Source organism: Salvia splendens, chromosome 4 (assembly GCF_004379255.2).
Source record: "Salvia splendens isolate huo1 chromosome 4, SspV2, whole genome shotgun sequence".
NCBI lineage: Eukaryota > Viridiplantae > Streptophyta > Magnoliopsida > Lamiales > Lamiaceae > Salvia > Salvia splendens.
In genome coordinates this window covers 23,197,282-23,216,501 of record NC_056035.1, presented here as the reverse complement: position 1 = coordinate 23,216,501, position 19,220 = coordinate 23,197,282, and the positions used below count along the sequence as shown (strand labels likewise).

At 40.9% G+C, this 19,220-nt stretch overlaps 2 protein-coding genes across 2 annotated transcripts; both read right to left on the bottom strand.

Annotated features, from left to right (window-relative positions):
* Nucleotides 1-4,176: 4,176 nt before the first annotated feature.
* LOC121800850 (uncharacterized mitochondrial protein AtMg00810-like) lies at nt 4,177-4,560 on the bottom strand. Its single transcript, XM_042200343.1, has one exon. It carries the CDS (start codon nt 4,558-4,560, stop codon nt 4,177-4,179), a length of 384 nt encoding a protein of 127 aa, XP_042056277.1.
* Nucleotides 4,561-5,042: 482 nt separating this feature from the next.
* Nucleotides 5,043-5,564, bottom strand: LOC121800849. The gene has a single exon (XM_042200342.1). It carries the CDS (start codon nt 5,562-5,564, stop codon nt 5,043-5,045), a length of 522 nt encoding a protein of 173 aa, XP_042056276.1.
* Between the last annotated feature and the right edge of the window lie 13,656 nt (nt 5,565-19,220).

The following is a 19,220-nucleotide window of genomic DNA, read 5'->3' as shown; positions in this document are numbered from 1 at the left end:
AGGGGGTTAATCACATCTACAACATGCATATTTTCTATATCTAGTGGCTTCTTCATAGCCTCATCAATGTTAAAAGTAAACTTCTCTCCATGATAATCTAAGCAAATAGTTCCATCAAAAACATCGATGATTGTCTTAGCGGTGCGTAAAAATGGTCTTCCTAAAAGCACTACGCTAGACTCAACAGACTGGTATTCACTCATCTTGATAACATGGAAATCAACAGGGTATAGAAAATCATGCACCTTAACTATTACATTTTCTAGCACGCCCTTAGGACTGATGCATGACCTATCGGCTAATTGAATTACCACCTTTGTATCAACCATTCTTACTCCTTCCAGTTTCTTATAAAGCGAAAGCGGTAAAATATTTATTGATGCTCCCAGATCGCACATATCATGCTCGACTTTAATGTTCCCAATCGAAATGGGAAGGGTGAACATACCTGGGTCAGTACGCTTGGAAGACATCCTCCTCTTCTGAATCACTTCCGACATGGTCTCCCCAATCACTATTTTACCGCTAGGTTTGGTCTTCCCGACGATGAACTCCTTGATAAACTTACTGAAAATGGGCAGCTTTAGAGCTTGGAGAAATGACAGATTTATTTCCAGCTTCCCAAAAAGTTCCATAAATTCCTCTGAATCCTCTTTTTTCTTTCTAAGTTCCCCTCTGTAGGGTAAGGGTTTCACTTGCCTTTCATTGTTGCTAACGTCACCCTTGGAAGATTCTCCAATTTCTCTCCTGATTTCTCCCACCTCCGCCTCAACTCCTGGACCTGAGAAGTGTTGGTCAGCTGCTCGGGGTACTGGTTTATCAACTTTTCTGCTCTGGTCATCGTCCTCTGTTCTGATATTCCCTATTTCAACTTCCCCTGTTCCGGTTTCCTTCTCCAGTGGAGTTGGAGTGGACTTTCCATCTTTCTTCATACTTGGACTATCATATCCTCGCCCCGATCTCAGGGTTATCTAGCTGATGTTCGCCCTATCTGGTGGTTTCACTGAGGCAGGAATCCTTCCTTCGTTCCTGCGCATCTAACTCAAAGAAGTCGCGATCTGAGAGAGCTGTTTCGCTAACATGTCCATGGTTGCCTTCTGCTCAGTTTGCGCATCATGAAGCTTATGCACCACGTCGTTGTTGGACTGCATATTGTTCTGAATGTGATGCTGCGAATTCGCCAGATCATTCACCAATTCGTCAATGCTTTTCGGCTGCTTGGAACTCTGCAGGCTAATGTTCGGACCTTGAGGGTGGTTTGGGCCATGCCCCTAATTCGGCCGGAAGTTCCCCGGACCTCCTGTGTTGTGATATTGTAGATTCTGCCCTTGTTGACCTTGATAGTTGGGCTGAGAATTCTAAGGGTTGCCTTGGTAATTCATCTGGTGCGGCGACACGTATGAACTCGCTGGGTTGTTCTGATTCCTGTTTGCCCAGATGGGATGGTCATTTTGCTGCCGGTTGCCCCAATTGTTCGCCTCCTGATTTCTGTTCACCCAATTCGGTTGTCACTCCTGAGGGTGTGGACAGTTGTTGCTCTGCTGTTGGGGTGGCAGATTCGGATCATTGTCGGACCATCTGAAGTTTGGGTGATCCCTCCAGGGAGCATCCCTTTGCCTGCCTGGGTTCCAACTTCCGTTAGGATTCCAGCTCCCCATGGCATTCGCCTGGGCTTGGATATCTCCCTCGCTTTGCTGACAATCTAGTCTACTCTACTACCAGACCTGGAGAATTGGAAGCACGTAAAATATAAATGCACTCATGATTCGAACCAAATGCAACTTGAGAATATTCACCAAATTCCTGGGTCAAGTAAATGAGCTCCCTAAATTGGCTAGACACAAAGCATGCAAATGTAAACGACAAACAGGTTTCCCTAACTGGCTACTGACAGAAAGTTGCAACTAACAAACTAACGTAAACTCGATTATAACTACCGATCAACTTCATCGTCTTCAGCAAACGAACACTAAATGAACCAAACAGAGCATACTCCAAATCAAACGATGAACACTGTGATCAAACTAAAAATTATCAGATCTAATTCAATGGACCGAGTAAATCAACAGTAACAGAGTTTTCCATGCAGATCTAAACACATGTACTTCAGAGTCAAGCAAGTAAAAGAGATCTAAGCTAAATCTGTCAGATTCACCACCGGCTAAACCAGATCCACAACTTCCAACACCATTTCAATTCCAATTCAATAGATCCACTCCGATCTCAATGACCTCAACTCCGATCAACAACTCAATTGCGAAAAACATCCAAATCAATAAAACAGAACAGTAATCAACAGAATCAGACAAAAACAGAAAATGAAACTAGATTAACCATAAACTGCAATTCAAGTCACAAAACAGTCACCGAATTTCCGGCAAGGAAATCGGCGAGATAGAGTACGTGCGAAAAGTAAATTGTTTCTTCGCTCCTTATAGAAGCGGTGTTACACTTCCAAACTGAACAAAACACCACACTAAACTACCCCAGATCTCCCATGGAACCAAGAGCGTGAACTAAGTGAGTGAATTTTTGAGACCGAGCCGGAATACCCAATGAAATTTTCTAACTAAGTGCCCCCTCCTTTTTCTTTAGCTTCCTTGTATTTATAGGCGTGGCTCAAATCCCTAAGGCAATAGACTTCGTAATTTGACAATTATGCCCTTAAGGATTTCGATCTTTTTCTTCACTTTTTCTCTTCTATTTTCTCTGCCCTAGTGATTGCTCTCCCTTCCTGGGTCTGGCAGATTTTTCACGCACCTGGACTTATAAATGCGCGTTAGCATCGTAGAAAACACAGAATTTATATCTAAAATAGATACATGAAACGAGCCTTATCAAAGGCCGATGTCCTTTCTGGCCCACACGTGAGGGGGCGTGTTAAATTCTCTAAATTATGTCCCACATCGACTTGGTGAAGATCCAATCTAATCTATATAGGTGTGGATAACCCTCCCCCTTATAAGGCCTTTTAAGGGGTGAGTGTCCCATTTCTAATATGGCATCAGAGTGGGCCCAAGTCGATGATGGATTATATCTCTTTATCTCTTCTCTTGCCTACCCACGTGATGGAAGTCCGATGTGTCATTCCGGCCCACACGTGAGGGGGCGTGTTAAAATTCATAATTCTTGTCCCACATCGACTTGGTAACGATCCTAGCTCACCTATAAAAGTATTGATAACCCTCCCCCTTATGAGGCCTTTTAAGGGGTGAGTGACTCATTTCTAATACCAACAAACTCATGAAGATTAACTTCATGAATGCAGAGAAAGAGAGAAACTATATTTGAGAGAATGATGAAAACTTTTTATTCAATGAATTCAAAAGTGTACAACACACCGTATATATTCGGTGCATAGCTAACAAACACACGTAACAACTAACTAACTAACCAACTAACTTCCAGCTGTCACAAACTAACTTCCAACTTCTCTTCTCATTCCATAGCAGAGCTCGAGTATAGGTGAGGTGCATGGTCGTTTGTATGAGGCTGCATGGTTGATTGCAGCTGCGTGAGGATGATGATGAAGATGGCTGCAGCTGTATGATGAAGGTGATGAGATAGCATCATTAATAGGCCCCCTCAAGATGGACTCTATAGACTCTTAAAGTCCATCTTGAACAACAGATTGTTGAAATGAGTAGTGGCTAGAGGTTTAGTGAAAATATCAACAAGCTGTAGATTGTTGTGAACATGAACTGTTTTGATTACTCCTTCAAGGATCTTGTCTCGAACGGTGTGGCAATCAATTTTAATGTGTTTAGTGCGCTCGTGAAATATGGGATTGGTGCTGATATGAACAGCAGCCTGACTATCACAATATAACGGAACCGGCTTCTTTACTTCCAAGGCAAAATCTTTGAGTAAGGCAATAATCCGTACCACTTCGCAGCAAGCAAGGGCCATTGATCTATATTCGGCCTCGACTGAAGATCTAGAGACAGTATGTTGCTTCTTGGATCTCCATGAAATCAAAGAAGTGCCCAGAAATAGACAAAAACCAGAGATTGATCTTCTAGTATCTGGACAGCCAGCCCAATCAGCATCAGAGAAGATGCTTAAAGATGGATCTCCATGGGCTGAATAGAAAAGACCATGGCCTATTGTGCTCTTTAAGTACATGAGAACTCTTTCAGCAGCGAGTAGATGGTCTGAGCATGGTTTAGACAAGCATTAGCTGAGCTTGTTTACAGCAAAAGTGATGTCAGGTCGTGTGATGCAGAGATATACAAGTCTTCCAATGAGTCTTCTATATACTGTTGGATCGGGAAGGGGTTCTCCTGCGTCCATCTGCAGCTGTTTGATGGAATCCATGGGAGTGGCTGCTGGTTTGCAACCAAGTAATCCAGCATCAGTTACAAGATCAAGTGCATATTTGTGTTGAGAGATAAAAATTCCAGTTCCATTTCTTGTTATCTCAATACCAAGAAAGTATTTAGGTTTACCAAGATCCTTGAACTTAAAGTGGTTGGTAAGGAAGGCTTTAAACTCAGAGATCAAGACACATAGTTCTGATATGAAAGAATGCGATGCTCCCGTATCGAGGAGTTTGCCCATACCTTCCAAATTCCCGTCCTTGTTCAGTCTTGGGTTGTCTAAAACTCAGCTCATATGCTCTAGCCTGGGAGGGAAGTCTTGGGCAGTGAGGTTGTTGTTGTCGCGGAGGTTGATCACAATTCATCCTTGGTTCAGCCGGTGGTGCCCTCGACTGCTGACAGAATCCTTGATTGTTCTGCCTTGACCCCATCCCCACATTCTTACTCGGACACTCTCTAGAGAAGTGGCCATTTCCCTCACAGTTAAAGCACTTGGTAGTGTTCTGCATTCTACACTCTCCGAAATAGTACTTGGAGCACACATTGCATTGTGGTGGTCTGGGTCGTAAGTCACCCCTCTGGTTAGAGAAATTTTATCTACCCCCATACTGTGGTCGATATTGGGTGGGCTGGTAACTCTTGTTTTCATAGTGGGTCCTATTTTTCATCCCACTTTCTCTTCTCTCGAGAATAATGTGGTGGAGGCAGTGCCAGTGTAGTGTTTCACATCGCCCTCACCTTGGGCATAGTTGCCTCAACATCTAGTGCGAGGGCCAACTCTTCCGCGTATGTAAGTCTCCCACGACTAGCTAGTGTCATCTTTATCTCATGCCTTAGACCCTCACGGAACTTATCGGCTAGCTTCTCGTCGGTGTCAACTTGTTCAGGTGCATACCGAGTCATATCACAGAGTGTTCGATCATATTCAGTCACCGACATGCGCCCTTGGGTTAAGTTGTAAAACTCAGCCGCCTTTGCTTTTCGGTAGCTCGTTGGTACGTACTTGATATATATCTCCTCCTTAATGTTCTCCCAAGTCATTCTACCCACTTGATCTCGTGGCGTAGTCTTCATCTTGGTATCCCACCAGATGTCGGCTGACCCATAGGTCACACAAGTCATTCGTTCCTCATCGTTGCACATTAGAACTGTGATAATACGCTCCAGAGCGCATATCCAAGTCTTGGCCTTTGCTGGCTCTCCTATCCCATCGAAGATAGGAGGATTTTGCTTTAGCAAAACCATTCAATATGCCATTCTGGCTTAGGTGGAGGAGGTGATGGTGATGGTGCTTGCAAGCGTTTCTCCTTTCGATTATTTCTCATTTTAGTTGATTCAATTTCGCCACTTGCTGGACGATTTTCTCTCGTCTACGACCTTCGTTCGTATATCATAATCTATCAGGGTGCTCGTATTTTCATTCCAATACTATCGTACAGTGATGATCTCATGCGACGACCTTAATATTTCGACTCTAAGTTGTTATCCGTATATCCCTTGATCAAACCACTTACATAAATTCTGAGCCGTGAAACGTGATCATTTGGTGTACACGGCTTCTCTCAACTTTTTGTTTCTCAAGACCTAATGTCTGGTATGGCATAACATTCGATTCTTTGGCTGCTTGCTACAACTAAGCATAGATGCGTAAATATTCGACTCTGCATGTTGCTGGTGTATCATTTTGTATGTGTCTCTTGAAACTTATTCCTCATATGTGTTTGCAGAGATCGAGCCATTGTCTTTCTTGAGAGTCTTGTATCAAGAATTTGGAAATCTACTTAACAGTCTTACTTGGATCAGAACGGGTTTCAACATGAGGAGCACTATTGACATTGCCCTTGATTAGAATGGCTCAGAAAATGACTCAAGAGGAACAAGAATGAGTCACTACTTTCATTAAAAAGAAACAGTGATGCATCACTTGCAAATTGCAGGTCAATCAAAGGTTTTAAATGCACGAAAAGAATACCATTGTCAAGGAGCTTCATAGAAAGAAATTTATGAGAATCCAAGTAAGTACTGTCAATTAAATTCATTCATTCTAGCTACAAAGGTGGGACTCCGTCATTTCCCGAAGATAATAGAAGCGTTCTCGAAAACTCTAGATCCTAAGTCAAGATTCTTGGTGTCGTTAAAGAAATTAACTGTCCTTGAAGATCACATCTTCATACTGTTTTTGGCACGCCATAGCGGTCATTCTCATTAGAACATGGTAATAATCCTCCTGACCTTAACGTGTCATAAGGGTTGTCTTATTTGTAACGCGTCGTCGCATTAACATGTTATGCACGATTGCATTCACTTTATCTGATGGCAGGCACAATTTCTCTTCGTTGTAAGGATACATCACCTAACATTTCTTCTTGTCCTGATCTCGTTAGAAATTTCCTTTCGTTTTGTTCTTATCATCCCGGGAAAACAATAGGCAGCTATAATAATACGTCTAGTTCGAAGTATATGTTTTCGTTTGTCCCATCACTCAGGAAAGTGATGTTGTAGTTATCAGTTTACAACTATGTTCGAGCACGTTCAGCCTAGCATACTTCTTAGGCACTCTATGTTTTCCAGACATAGTTCATAGTCTCATACTTCAACATATATTCGATCGTTGCTTAATTCAAGCTTGATATGGATTCTACGTTTGCAACAAAGTTCAAAATTCCACATCTCACTTTCATATACGATACTTCGTACTTCATCAATCATGAATTATCATCACATAAAACGTCATTTATATATTGTGCAGTCAAACATGTTTATCCATATAAACCATTTGGCATTCCATAGCATTTCATCCAGCGTATATTAATATTTAAAATAGTAACTCAGTCAATCCATCGTCCATGGAATCACATTTCGTAAATCATACAGTTCATGGACATCTTTATCACAATCACAAAATTGTAACTTTGCACTCATCATGCTTTGCATTCACAGTTTCGTAACCATGCAATTTCGACCACATTGGCATAAAATAAAATTAAAAAAAAAAATTTGCCGCTCATGTAATCAACATGTATGTCCTTCAAGTTAAATTCGCAGCTCAGGCATGTAATAACAAATCTCCGCCTCAAGCATGCGATTCATATTCACACTTCAATATTTACCACATTCAACACCTTCAATCACATACTCTCATAGTGTCTCACGTCTCATATGACCACATCATTTCCAAAAGCCATAGCATTTACTTTAAATTTCCAATAGGCCCAAACTTGCCATTTTCACAAGGAACCATTTTTCCATCGAATTTCAAAAATTTCAGTAATTCATTTCAAAAGTCGCCAAAATATTCTTACCTCTTCTTTCGTGGTTGGGCGTGACGAGTTGTGGTGTTGAGCCTTCGACGTTTAACTCTTTAGTCTATCGATACAAGGGTAGACTACAACTCAAAAAGACTCTTGGGTCCAGAGCGGAAAGAAACTGAGGCTCTGATACCAAACTGTCACGACCGCCATTTAGGGTTAATAAATATGGGCGATCGTGATTAAGAGAATTTAATATAAAGACGAAAAGGACTAGGGTTTTAATAACGAGCTTGACCAACAATTAATATTCAAATAAAACGACCAAGAATTTGACATAAATTGGTAAAATCCCAAATATTCAATATCCAAATAATTTAGGTTGCAAGCCCAATAAACGATAAGTGAAAGAAATGTCACAGCGGAAACGACCAAGAGTAAGAGTGACGTCATGTGTGAAGACACAACGACACCCATAATTCAAAAACAATAGTTCATTTAACAATTGACTTGCTCAACACCACCGTACTCTCGTCGCCGCTCAACCTGCACATAAGGAAAACACATGCAGGGCTGAGTACAATAAAAATACTCAATGGGCTCATGCCGAAAACATTTTCAATGAAGAGTAATTTATCATGCCATTCACAAGTAACCATCGGGGTTTAGCTTTAGAAATGCCCAAGGCACTCAAAATCATTTCCATTTCAAACATCGACTGATCAGTCATTTTCCCATAGACGTTAGCCATATCTGCCAATACATGACTTGGAATATGGCCACAAACCAAGCCACTAGACCGGCCAGCCCGTACGCTAGCACACGATCTACCATAGGTGTACACTAATCCAAGTAGGGTTTGCGGCCCTACGAGGACCCGAATTTGATTTATATAACAATGGCGCATAGCCACATCAGATAGGCACGTTAAAAATCAAATCACGGCATGATAAATACAGTTTCATTTCCATCGATAAAATATTTAGGACGTTATCCATATTTAAAAGAAAGCCCACCTCGATTGCTTAATCCGAAGCTATTTTCTTTCCTTTGCATTCACGATTCCCTTGCGAGATATCACCTTTAGAATTAAAAATAGCACATAAATCAACACACTTTCAATTTAAATAAAAAGATGCATGCATCCTAGGAGAAGTTATTTAACTCATTTTATCTCGGTTTTCGATTATTCGGCGGCCGCTTACGCCCCTAATTCCTCCATTGGCTCCTTGTATCCTCAACAATATTGAAATAAAATCCCCAAAATTATAAAAGTGTGCAATTAAATTATCGCAACCATTTTCCCTCGAACTATATTTATTTCGGACTTAGGATATAATTATTCATTCGTTCAAATATTTCGGAATTAATTAAATAATTCCCCACATTTAATTTAATCATCACTTCAAAGATTTATTTAATTATTGGCCCAACTAAAATACTCCCATCCTATTTTTTTCCTTGAACAAGATAAAAGCCCAACCTTTTTTTTTAACCAAGGCCTAACTCCTTTTTTTTAAAAAAAAATACAAAAGGGCCTAAGGATTCATACTCCCCCACGTCAGTCACTCCCTCTTCTTCTCTCCTTGATTTCCGCCGGAGATGGCTACTGTTTCCTTGATTCCGCCGAAGATGGCTTCTGATTTTCGCCGGAGATCGCCGTCGCAGTGGAGGAAGTCCCCCTAGCTGGGTTGCTGCTGTCACACCGTCGCGCCGCTGAGCCGACGCCATCCCAGGCTTTGCCTCCTCCATCCGCTGCCTTCGTCGCCGGGAGGAGCTGCTGCTGCCGTCGCTGCCGGGAGATGCCGCCGCCGCTGCTGGGAGGCGCTGCCTCCGGTCAGCCTCCGATTCCGCCCCGATTTCAGCCGAACAGACCGGTTCTCATTCAAAGTATGCTTCTTTCGTTTTAAATTTTCGATTAATTACAGATTGTCTAACTGTGGTGCGGTGTTTGATCGGTGATGGTTTGGATAATTGTGTTACGTGTGGGAAAGGTGGATGATGATATGCTGTGAAACAATTGCTAAAGAAAATTTCATGCTTTAGGATCGAGTAAAAAAAATTATACCTCTTTGAGTTCACAAGGTTGAAAAGGGAAGTTCTTGAAGAGGGAAGTTCTTGAAGCTGCTAATTTTCGATTTCTCAAATTGAAGTTGTGAAGAAGAAGTCTTGGTTTCTTGATTGCAGAGAATGAATAGGAGGAAGGATGGTTTTGACGTGAATATTATAGAAGGGGGGGTTACAGATATGGGAGAGATTTCGGGAGAGAGGGAGCGTTTTTTTCAACGTGGGTTGAGGGGATTCTGACGTGAATGATTCTTATTTTGAATCAATTTATTTGTGATTTAATTGCAAATCACGGAGGAGGAAAAATTCCATCACGGAGCAGGAAAAATCTGTGTAAAATCTTTAATTAAGATTAGAATTAAAGATATTTTATTTTAATTAGTTTAGCTTAATTCACAGCCCATTATATTTTATTTTAAATTGTGCAGTACACAATTTATTTATCACAGACTGGACTTTCATTTTATTTATTTAATTTATCGGATCCAACACGGAATTGAGTCCAATAAATATTCCTCACGGAAAGGAAACTATTTAAATTCGCATTGTAAATTATTTCATAATTTCTACCTCTCATAACAATTAATCGATTATCCAAACCTTTAATTTATCCCCTCATTCAATTATTCAAGCAGCCCCGTCACATATTCGACAATGTTGACCCAGTCAAAATTCCAACTCAAAATTAGGTCACGAAAGGTATCCAATAATTTTACTCGATAATTAATTCGCGGACCTCGCAATATCAAGAGCATTAAATACATGTACTTTAGGGTTCGTAAATTAGGGTTCAAAAAGTGGGGCGTTACACTTTATTCATTCTTTACTTTGCCGTCAAGATAGCGTGAGCGAATATTCTCTACCGATCGTTATCTAGCTGGAGGTCGTTGCGGCGAGCTTATAAATAGAGGATGTGCCACTATAATTGGTGGGATATAATATTCCTTATCATCTTCCTTTGTATCTTTTCTTTTCTGTTTCTAGTTTAGTTTCCAGTTCCGAAGATAGCTTAGTTAGAGAGAGAGCGACCGAAGGGAGCGCGACAGAAGACTCAATATCTGTTCGGCGCCGTCTCAAGTTTCCGACCGAGAGCTTCTCGGCTTACTCGCTTTCTTATTTTCTGAAGTTGTTAGCTTAGTTTAATTCTGTGTTGTTCTGTAGTTAAAGAATCGATCTTTTTGTAGTCCGCATGTTCACAGTACTGATCTGAGCTATGAATATAAAATTCGGGGTTATTTTATTTTCGAGAAAATTATCCACAGTCCTACTTTAGTTTGCTTTAAAGTCTCTGATCCAGTGTTTCATTATGTTGAATGTCAAGGTGTTTTCGCAGTTTCGTAGCGTGATTAGGTAGTTAGTCTTTATTCCAACCCGTCGTTCACTTGGTCGAATTTCTATTTTTCTTCTAGCATAATGAGTACCTTGCTCAAGTAGATAGTCTATATTCTGCCTAGCATAATCCAGTAGCTTTAAAACTCCCAACTTAAAGCGTGGCAGCAGCCGACCCCTGTTCACTACTCACACACTCAACACACCGGTTTCTCTGTGGGATCGACCCCGAACTTGCCGCTTTACTGTTAAAGTAGTGCAAATTTGGGAGTTATAAAAACATATTTGCGGTGAGAACGAGAGAGAACGTCTTGATCAAGTGGCAACGACATTTACTAAGTGATCCTCTCGGTTCAGTTATCTTCCATATAACTTGATCAACTCGCCTTCTTAAATCACGTCCGACCAATACCTTAAGATCGGATGTCACAGAATAGTTCCTTAAGGTCTTTCATTGGGTTATAATGGGGCTAAGGGGTCTCGTGCGCGCCGCCGACCGAGACCACAAACCTTAGGTGGCGCCTGCACGAGGCTAACGTACCCCATACCCTAGGTAGAATATCGAGACGGAACTCCAGCTGCTGGGCCATGGGGACGCACCTCACGGAGCGACGTAGGCCGGATCACTGGAGGAGATGGAGTCGGAGGCCGAGAGCGGTGGCGCCTGTGCACGAACCGCTGGCCGGGACTTCCTGCACCGAAGTTCGATGCCTGGCGCGGCGACTGGCCGAGAGCAGCGACACGGAGGTGTACGTTGCTGGCCGAGAAGTCAGCGCCACCCGACGAGCCATGGGGCTTCCCAAGGCCGAGACACGTATGGCCTATCACCGAGACGTGTGTGAGCATTGGTTTCCGACGACGTGTTCAATGGATTTTATGATTCGTGCTAACCTCGATCGACGAGCTAACGATGAAATATTATTTTATGAACGTTTAATTCATTAAATTAATAGAAATCATTAAAACATTATTATTTAATGGAAATAAAATATTTTGGGAAGATTTCCCTAGATTTTAAGAATATTTTGATTATTGACTATATCAACGGAAATAAATATATTTTATTTTATTCCTAGATGATATGGACAAGAATAATTTAATAGTTTCCTAATTATTATATATATCTAGAATCCTAATATGGATAGATATGTAGGAACATATTAAGTAATATAATTACTCTCTTCCTAATCTTGAACGAGGAATTAATTTAAGTTTAATTTTTCATGTCAGTCCAAGATATAAATAATTCAATTTATTTTGTATACATCTTATAGAAGACATGAATGAGAATTGAACTTTATTAGATTAATAAAACTTCCTTAAATAAGATATTACTAGATTATAAAAGCTTTAATTATCCAATCAATTAAATACCAACGGAATTTCATTAAGCCTTTTCTGCCTTAAGGCTAAGGATAATTAATGAAAAACCATAACTAAAATATATAAGCGATAATTACAAAACCACGTTTTGTATATGGTCTCCATCGATTGGTCCACAACTTATGAAGCCATTTTCTGAGTATTATCGCCACCCATGCTATGGGGACAATAATCCTAAGAAATAACAAGTTTATATAGGTGGAATTCTCAAATATAAATAGTATGGTCAAGAAAGTAGTTTCCAATATTATCTCTACCCATGTTGTGGGGACAATAATCCTAAGAAATTACAAGCTTCAGAAGTTCAAACAGTAATTTATGAGTAGCTTGGTCTTGTTATCAACGCATGAGCATTGTTATGGGAGTGTGTTGTAGAAATGAGATTCTGTAATGCTAAATCTGATGATCGTGCTTAGGCAACATTTGGCGGCCATCCCATGCTGCGGTCTCTGGACTATTCGTCGGTATTGTGACCTGTAAAATTGCTAAAATTTTAATGCGTATTGACCTCTACTTGAGGGTACAAAATTTTAATTTTAAAGTTGTAAGATTTTGAAAAGTTCTATGGTTAATCTCTTCAATTTCATTACATAAGTTTATGACAAATAGTGAATCTTCTGTTTCGCAGTGCAATCTAAATCGTCAAAATGTCATTCAATCCTCTTGCTGCAATTCTTAAAGAAAACAAACTCAAGGGCCAAAATTACATAGAATGGAAACAAAATTTGGACATCGTTCTCACAGCCGATAAGTACAAGTTTGTGCTCACTGCTCCACGACTTCCTACGCCGGCGGCTAATTCCGCGCAAGCAGTCTGAGATGCGCATAAACGGTGGCATAAGGCAAATGAGATGGATAAGTGTTATATGTTGGCCTCCATGTCAACAGTGCTTAGACATCAGCATGCCGCCATGGCGACTGCCGCCAAGATTATACAAAATCTCATAAATCTTTTTGGTACTCAGAATCGAACGGCTAAGTCTCAAGCCTTTCGGAGTATCATGGCGAAGACTATGAAGGAAGGCTCTTCTGTGCGGGACCATGTCCTCGAGATGTTGAGCCACCTCAATCAAATTGAGGTTTTGGGAGGGGGGATCGATCCGAGTCCCAAGTTACTATAATCCTTCAAAGTCTATCCCCTAGCTATCAGCAGTTCAAGCTCTGCTTTGAGATGAACAAAAGGAACTGCACCTTGGCTGAATTGTTGACTGTTCATTCAGTCAGCGGAGGATCTCTTGGTCCAAGCTAAGGCGGCGATGATTAGTTCGACATATCATTCTTCTGTCCCTAGGCCTGGCGTAGGAAAGAAGAAAGTGACGAACCAGGTTGCCACTAAGGATGCTAAGGGAAAGAAGAAAAGGAAGGTAAACAAGAAGCAAACTGGTAAGTGCTTCAAGTGTGGAAAAAAGGGGCATTGGAAGCCAGACTGTCCTAGAAAGGGCAAGGCTACAGGTATGCACCAAGCTCTAGTGGTCGAGTCATGTTTGGCTTCGACGTCTACTCATACTCGGGTTATTAACACAGGAGCTACTGACCATATTTGTTTTGATCCTGACTTAATGCAGGTGACAAGGTGGCTATATGATCATGAGATCAAGGTCCAGCTGGGCGATGCTACAAAAGTGGTTGTCGTTGCAGTGGGAGATATTTATTTGCGTTTTAGTAGTGATAGATTTTTTATTTTGAAGAATGTTTTGTTGGTACCTTCTTTTAGAAGAAATTTAATTTCAGTTTCTAAATTAGTGTTTGATAGATATTTGATTTCTTTTAATGACACTTGCGTTATTAAGAAAGATGGTTCTTATATCTGTCGTGGTATCATGGAAAACAATTTGTACACAATCACATCTACACAATTTAATGATCGCAAATCAGAACTAAATAAAACATCAAAAATTTCAAGGAAAAGGAAAGAACCTTCAGGTTCAATGAACGAAACGTACTTATGGCACCTTAGACTTGGTCATGTCAACGAAAGAAGGATCCATTCTCTTGTGGACCAAGACTTTATTAAAGGTCTAGAGAAAGAGCCGTTCTCAACGTGCGAATCCTGCTTAGAAGACAAAATGACTAAGAGACCTTTTAGGGTGGAAGAAGAAGAAGAAGAAGAAGAAGAAGAAGAAGAAGAAGGCTAACAAGAAGCCTTCGGGGAAGTGTTTCAAGTGTGGAGAGAAGGGGCATTGGAAGTCAGATTGTCCTAAAAAGGGAAAGGCTACAGGTATGCACCAAGCTCTAGTGGTCGAGTCATGTTTGACTTCGACATCTACTCATACTTGGGTCATAGACACTGGAGCCACTGATCATATTTGTTTTGATCCTGACTTATTGCAGGTGACAAGACGGCTATATGATCGTGAGATCGAAGTCCAGCTGGGCGACGCTACAAAAGTGGCCGCCATTGCAGTGGGAGACATTTATTTGCATTTTAGTAGTGATAGATTTTTGATTTTGAAGAATGTTTTTTTGATACCTTCTTTTAGAAGAAATTTAATTTCAGTTTCTAAATTGGTTTTTGATGGATATTCGATTTCTTTTAATGACAATTGTGTTATTAAGAAAGATGGTTCTTATATCTGTCGTGGTATCATGGAAAACAATCTGTACACAATCACATCTACACAGTTTAATAATCGCAAATCAGAACTCAATACAACATCGAAAATTTCAAAGAAAAGAAAAGCACCTTCAAGTTCAATGAACGAAACGTACTTATGGAACCTTAGACTTGGTCATGCCAATGAAAGGAGGATCCATTCTCTGGTTGAACAATACCTTATTAAAGGTCTAGAGAAGGAACCTTTTCATAAGTGTGAATCATGCTTAGAAGGCAAGATGACGAAGAGGTATTTTAAGACTAAGGGCAATATGGCCAAGGAAGTACTTGAGCTCAATCATACTGATTTATGTGGACCAATGTCAACAGAGGCAAGAGGTGGTTTTCGATACTTCATCACTTTTATTGATGACTTCTCGAAAATCGGGTATGTCTATTTGATGCGCCACAAGTCTGAATCTTTTGACAAGTTCAAAGAGTGTAAGGCATATGTGGAGACGTATCATGGAAAGTGTATCAAAAGCCTGCGATCTGATCGCGGAGGCGAATACCTCAGTGCCGAGTTTTTGGACTACTTATCGATGGCGGGAATTGAATCCCAACTGACCGCGCCGGGCACGCCCAGCAGAACGGCGTGGCTGAAAGAAGGAATAAGACCTTGTTGAACATGGTCCGGTCGATGATGAGTTTTGCACGACTACCTATTTCATTTTGGGGACATGTCTTTCTTTCTGCAAGTCATATTTTAGACAACTTACCGTAAAAATCCGTACCTACTACTCCTTATGAGTTGTAGACTGGGCGCAAGCCTAATATAGCACATCTCAATATTTGGGATTGCCCAGCTCATGTATTGGAAAAGGATCTAACTAAGCTGGGATCAAGGACAGAGGTATGTGTGTTTATAGGGTACCCTAGAGGATCAAAAACTTATGAATTCTATAGTCTCCGAGACAAGAAAGTCATTGTGAGTACTCACGCGAGATTCTTAGAGGAAGATTATATAATGAATCATAAGCCCAGCAGTGAATTGGCTCTTGACGAGCTAACTTCTGTCACAAGTTCCATTAACCAAGAACCCGTACCTAGTGTACAAACAATTCCCGAAATTTTAACTTCAACTCCAAGTATTGTAGTGTCGCGCCGCAGTGGGAGGGTCTCTCAACAGCCCGATAGTTACATTGGTTTTGGAAAACTATGGATCACTCCTCGGACAGCAATGTATTAGATCCCTAGAACTTTGCAGAGGCGCAAACAGATGTCGATCATTGCGAATGGGTGAAAGCAATGGATTTAGAACTACAATCTATGAAAGACAAAGACATGTACGATTTGTCCGTCCTACCCGAAGGTTGTACTGCCATTGGGAGCAAGTGGATATACAAACGTTAACGTGGACCCGATGGACGAGTTAAAGTCTTTAAGGCAAGACTAGTGGCCAATGGGTATACCAAAAGGGAAGGTATCGATTACGATGAAACCTTCTCCCCGGTGGCCATGCTCAAATCGATCCGGATACTGTTGTCTATTGCAGCTTACATGGATTGGGATGTATGGCAGATGGACGTTTAGACTGCGTTCTTGAACGGGAGTCTTGAGGAGACCATCTACATGGAACAACCTGAAGGATATGCCATGAAATGCAAGGGACACATGGTTTGGAAGCTTAAGAAGTCCATTTATGGCCTTAAGTAATCATCTAGGTCATGGAACCAGTGTTTCGATCAAACTTCATAAGTTTAGATTCGAAAAGTGCCTAAATGAAAGCTGCGTTTACAAGAAGGTTGAAAAGGGGAATGTTGTGTTCTTGGTTTTATATGTAGATAATATTCTTCTAATTGGAAATAATAAAAAGATGTTGTCATCAGTACGAACTTGGTTGTCAAATCAGTTCGAGATGAAGGATATAGGAGACGCGGGATACATCCTCGGGATCAAGGTTTTTAGGAATCGTGAAAAGAGGATGTTGTGCTTATCTCAAGAACCCTACATCAATATTATACTTAGTCGCTTTAGCATGCAAGATGCCAAGAAAGGTTTCTTACCTTTTAGACATGGCATCCATCTATCTCAAGAGATGTGCCCCAAAACGCCATCTGAGATAGAAGATATGAGAAGGATTCCATATGCTCCGGCAGTTGAAAGTCTCATGTATGCTATGCTTTGCATAAGGCCTGATATTTGCTTTGCGCCAAGGACATTGGACTGCCGTAAAGAGCATACTCAAGTACCTTAAACGGACTAAGGACTATGCTCTAGTTTACAATGCAGCCAAGCTCTGTCCTTTGGGATATACTGACTCAGATTTTCAATCTGATCAAGACTCGAGAAAATCTACTTCTAGATATGTGTTCACTTTAGGAGGTGGAGCCGTAATTTGGAAGAGTGTGAAGCAGAAATGCATCACAGACTCGACCATGGAAGCCGAGTATGTGGCCGTTTCGGAGGCTGCAAAAGAGGCTGTATGGCTCAAAAACATCCTTATCGACTTAGGTGTGGTTAAAAATCTGCCCAAGAGCATCACTATTTATTATGACAATTCTGGTGCTGTGGCAAACTCAAAAGAACCACGGACTCAAAAAGCGAGGAAACACATAGAGAGGAAGTATCATATCATTAGAGATATAGTGCAGAGAGGAGACATACAAGTGGTCAAGATTGCGTAAGAGAACAACCTGGCAGATCCTTTTACAAAGGCATTGGCGGTGAAACCGTTTGAGCGCCATGTTGAAGGGATGGAAGTTCAACTTGTTCAAGACCTCAACTCACTTCCAGTATTAGTGGGAGAATTAGACGTAGTGCACATTTATTTTGTGAATCGAAAGCTGTAAATAAGTGGCAGCCGAGATTTCATTACCCAGCCACAAGATACAAACAAAAGTAAATAAGTAAAGACACCGGCTCAAGCCTCCAAACCGCCTGCTGAATTATGTCGCCAAGTAGGCGAATAATTGAATTAGTTATTCTAGTTAATTTTTATATTTATTTTTGAGGCAGTATTGTAATTTAATTTATTTTAAACTTCTGTTAAGTCGAGGGTTTTATCTGTAAATAAGTGGCAGCCGAGTTTTCTTTACCCAGCCTACAAGATACAAACAAGAGTAAATAAGTAAAGACACCAACTCAAGCCTCCAAACCGTTTGCTGAATTATGTCGCCAAGTAGGCGAATAATTCAATTAGTTATTCTAGATAATTTTTATATTTATTTTTGAGGCAATATTGTAATTTAATTTATTTTAAACTTATGTTAAGCCGAGCATTTTATCTGTAAATAAGTGGCAGCCGAGTTTTCTTTACCCAGCCTACAAGATACAAACAAGAGTAAATAAGTAAAGACACCAGCTCAAGCCTCCAAACCGCCTGCTGAATTATGTCGCCAAGTAGGCGAATAATTCAATTAGTTATTCTAGTTAATTTTTATATTTATTTTTGAGGCAATATTGTAATTTAATTTATTTTAAACTTATGTTATGTAGAGCGTTTTATTAGCTCCTTCGGGTTTTCTTTCTTGGTTCTTTCCTAAGGCTTAGGATAGGTCGAACCAACCCTAGGGTCCGTAGATTATAAAAGGGCTATTCATTAATCCGTCTTTTTTATCAATGAAGAATTAATTGCCCAAAGTACTTGCGTAATACTCTTGAAAACCTAACTCTCTGCCGACGAAGAAAGATCTTTGCGCCAGATTAGCAATCAGTCGCCGACCTTCGCGACGAAGGTGCCGGATTTGTGGTATTCGTGTGTGATTTGACAGAAGTTCTTCGTTAAGGGAGGGATACTCTTATAACACAACTCATTATATTTGGGTTTACTCTCAATTTCACACTTAGTGTGTGCGATTTACACACAGTAAAATCACGAGTGGTTTCTGCATTTTGTCCACTCTTCCTTTGATTTATGTCTACTCTTTCATCGGTTTCTGGCTACTGTTTCACCAATATTTGGCTACTGTTTCATGATCTACATTCGTTGATTCGTGTTCTATTTCTCGATTTGGGGGTTAGGGCTTCTCCTTCGCTGTGGCCGTGAGAATGGGAGAGTTGCAGGTAGGGGATCCACCGGGGTTGTTGGGCAGCGATGAGAGGGTCGAGACTGAGGAGAAAGGGATGGAAATTGAGGTGAAAGGGATGGAGATGCTGGGTGAGAAAGGAGATGTTGAGTCTGTCGCCCGCCTAGCCAAATCACCTGAAAAAACATACTCGGAAAGAAAGAAATCTCTTCGATCTGTCGCTCGCCTAGCCAAAACTAGGCCGAAATCTCCACTGCTGAGGATGGCTGAGATGAGAAAGGGAGGTCTGCGTGGAAGGGCGTTACGTCTAGCG

Coding starts and splice junctions, on each gene's coding strand:
- LOC121800850 (XM_042200343.1), bottom strand. CDS start 4,560: ATGGGCAAACTCCTCGATACGGGAGCATCGCATTCTTTCATATCAGAA.
- LOC121800849 (XM_042200342.1), bottom strand. CDS start 5,564: ATGGTTTTGCTAAAGCAAAATCCTCCTATCTTCGATGGGATAGGAGAG.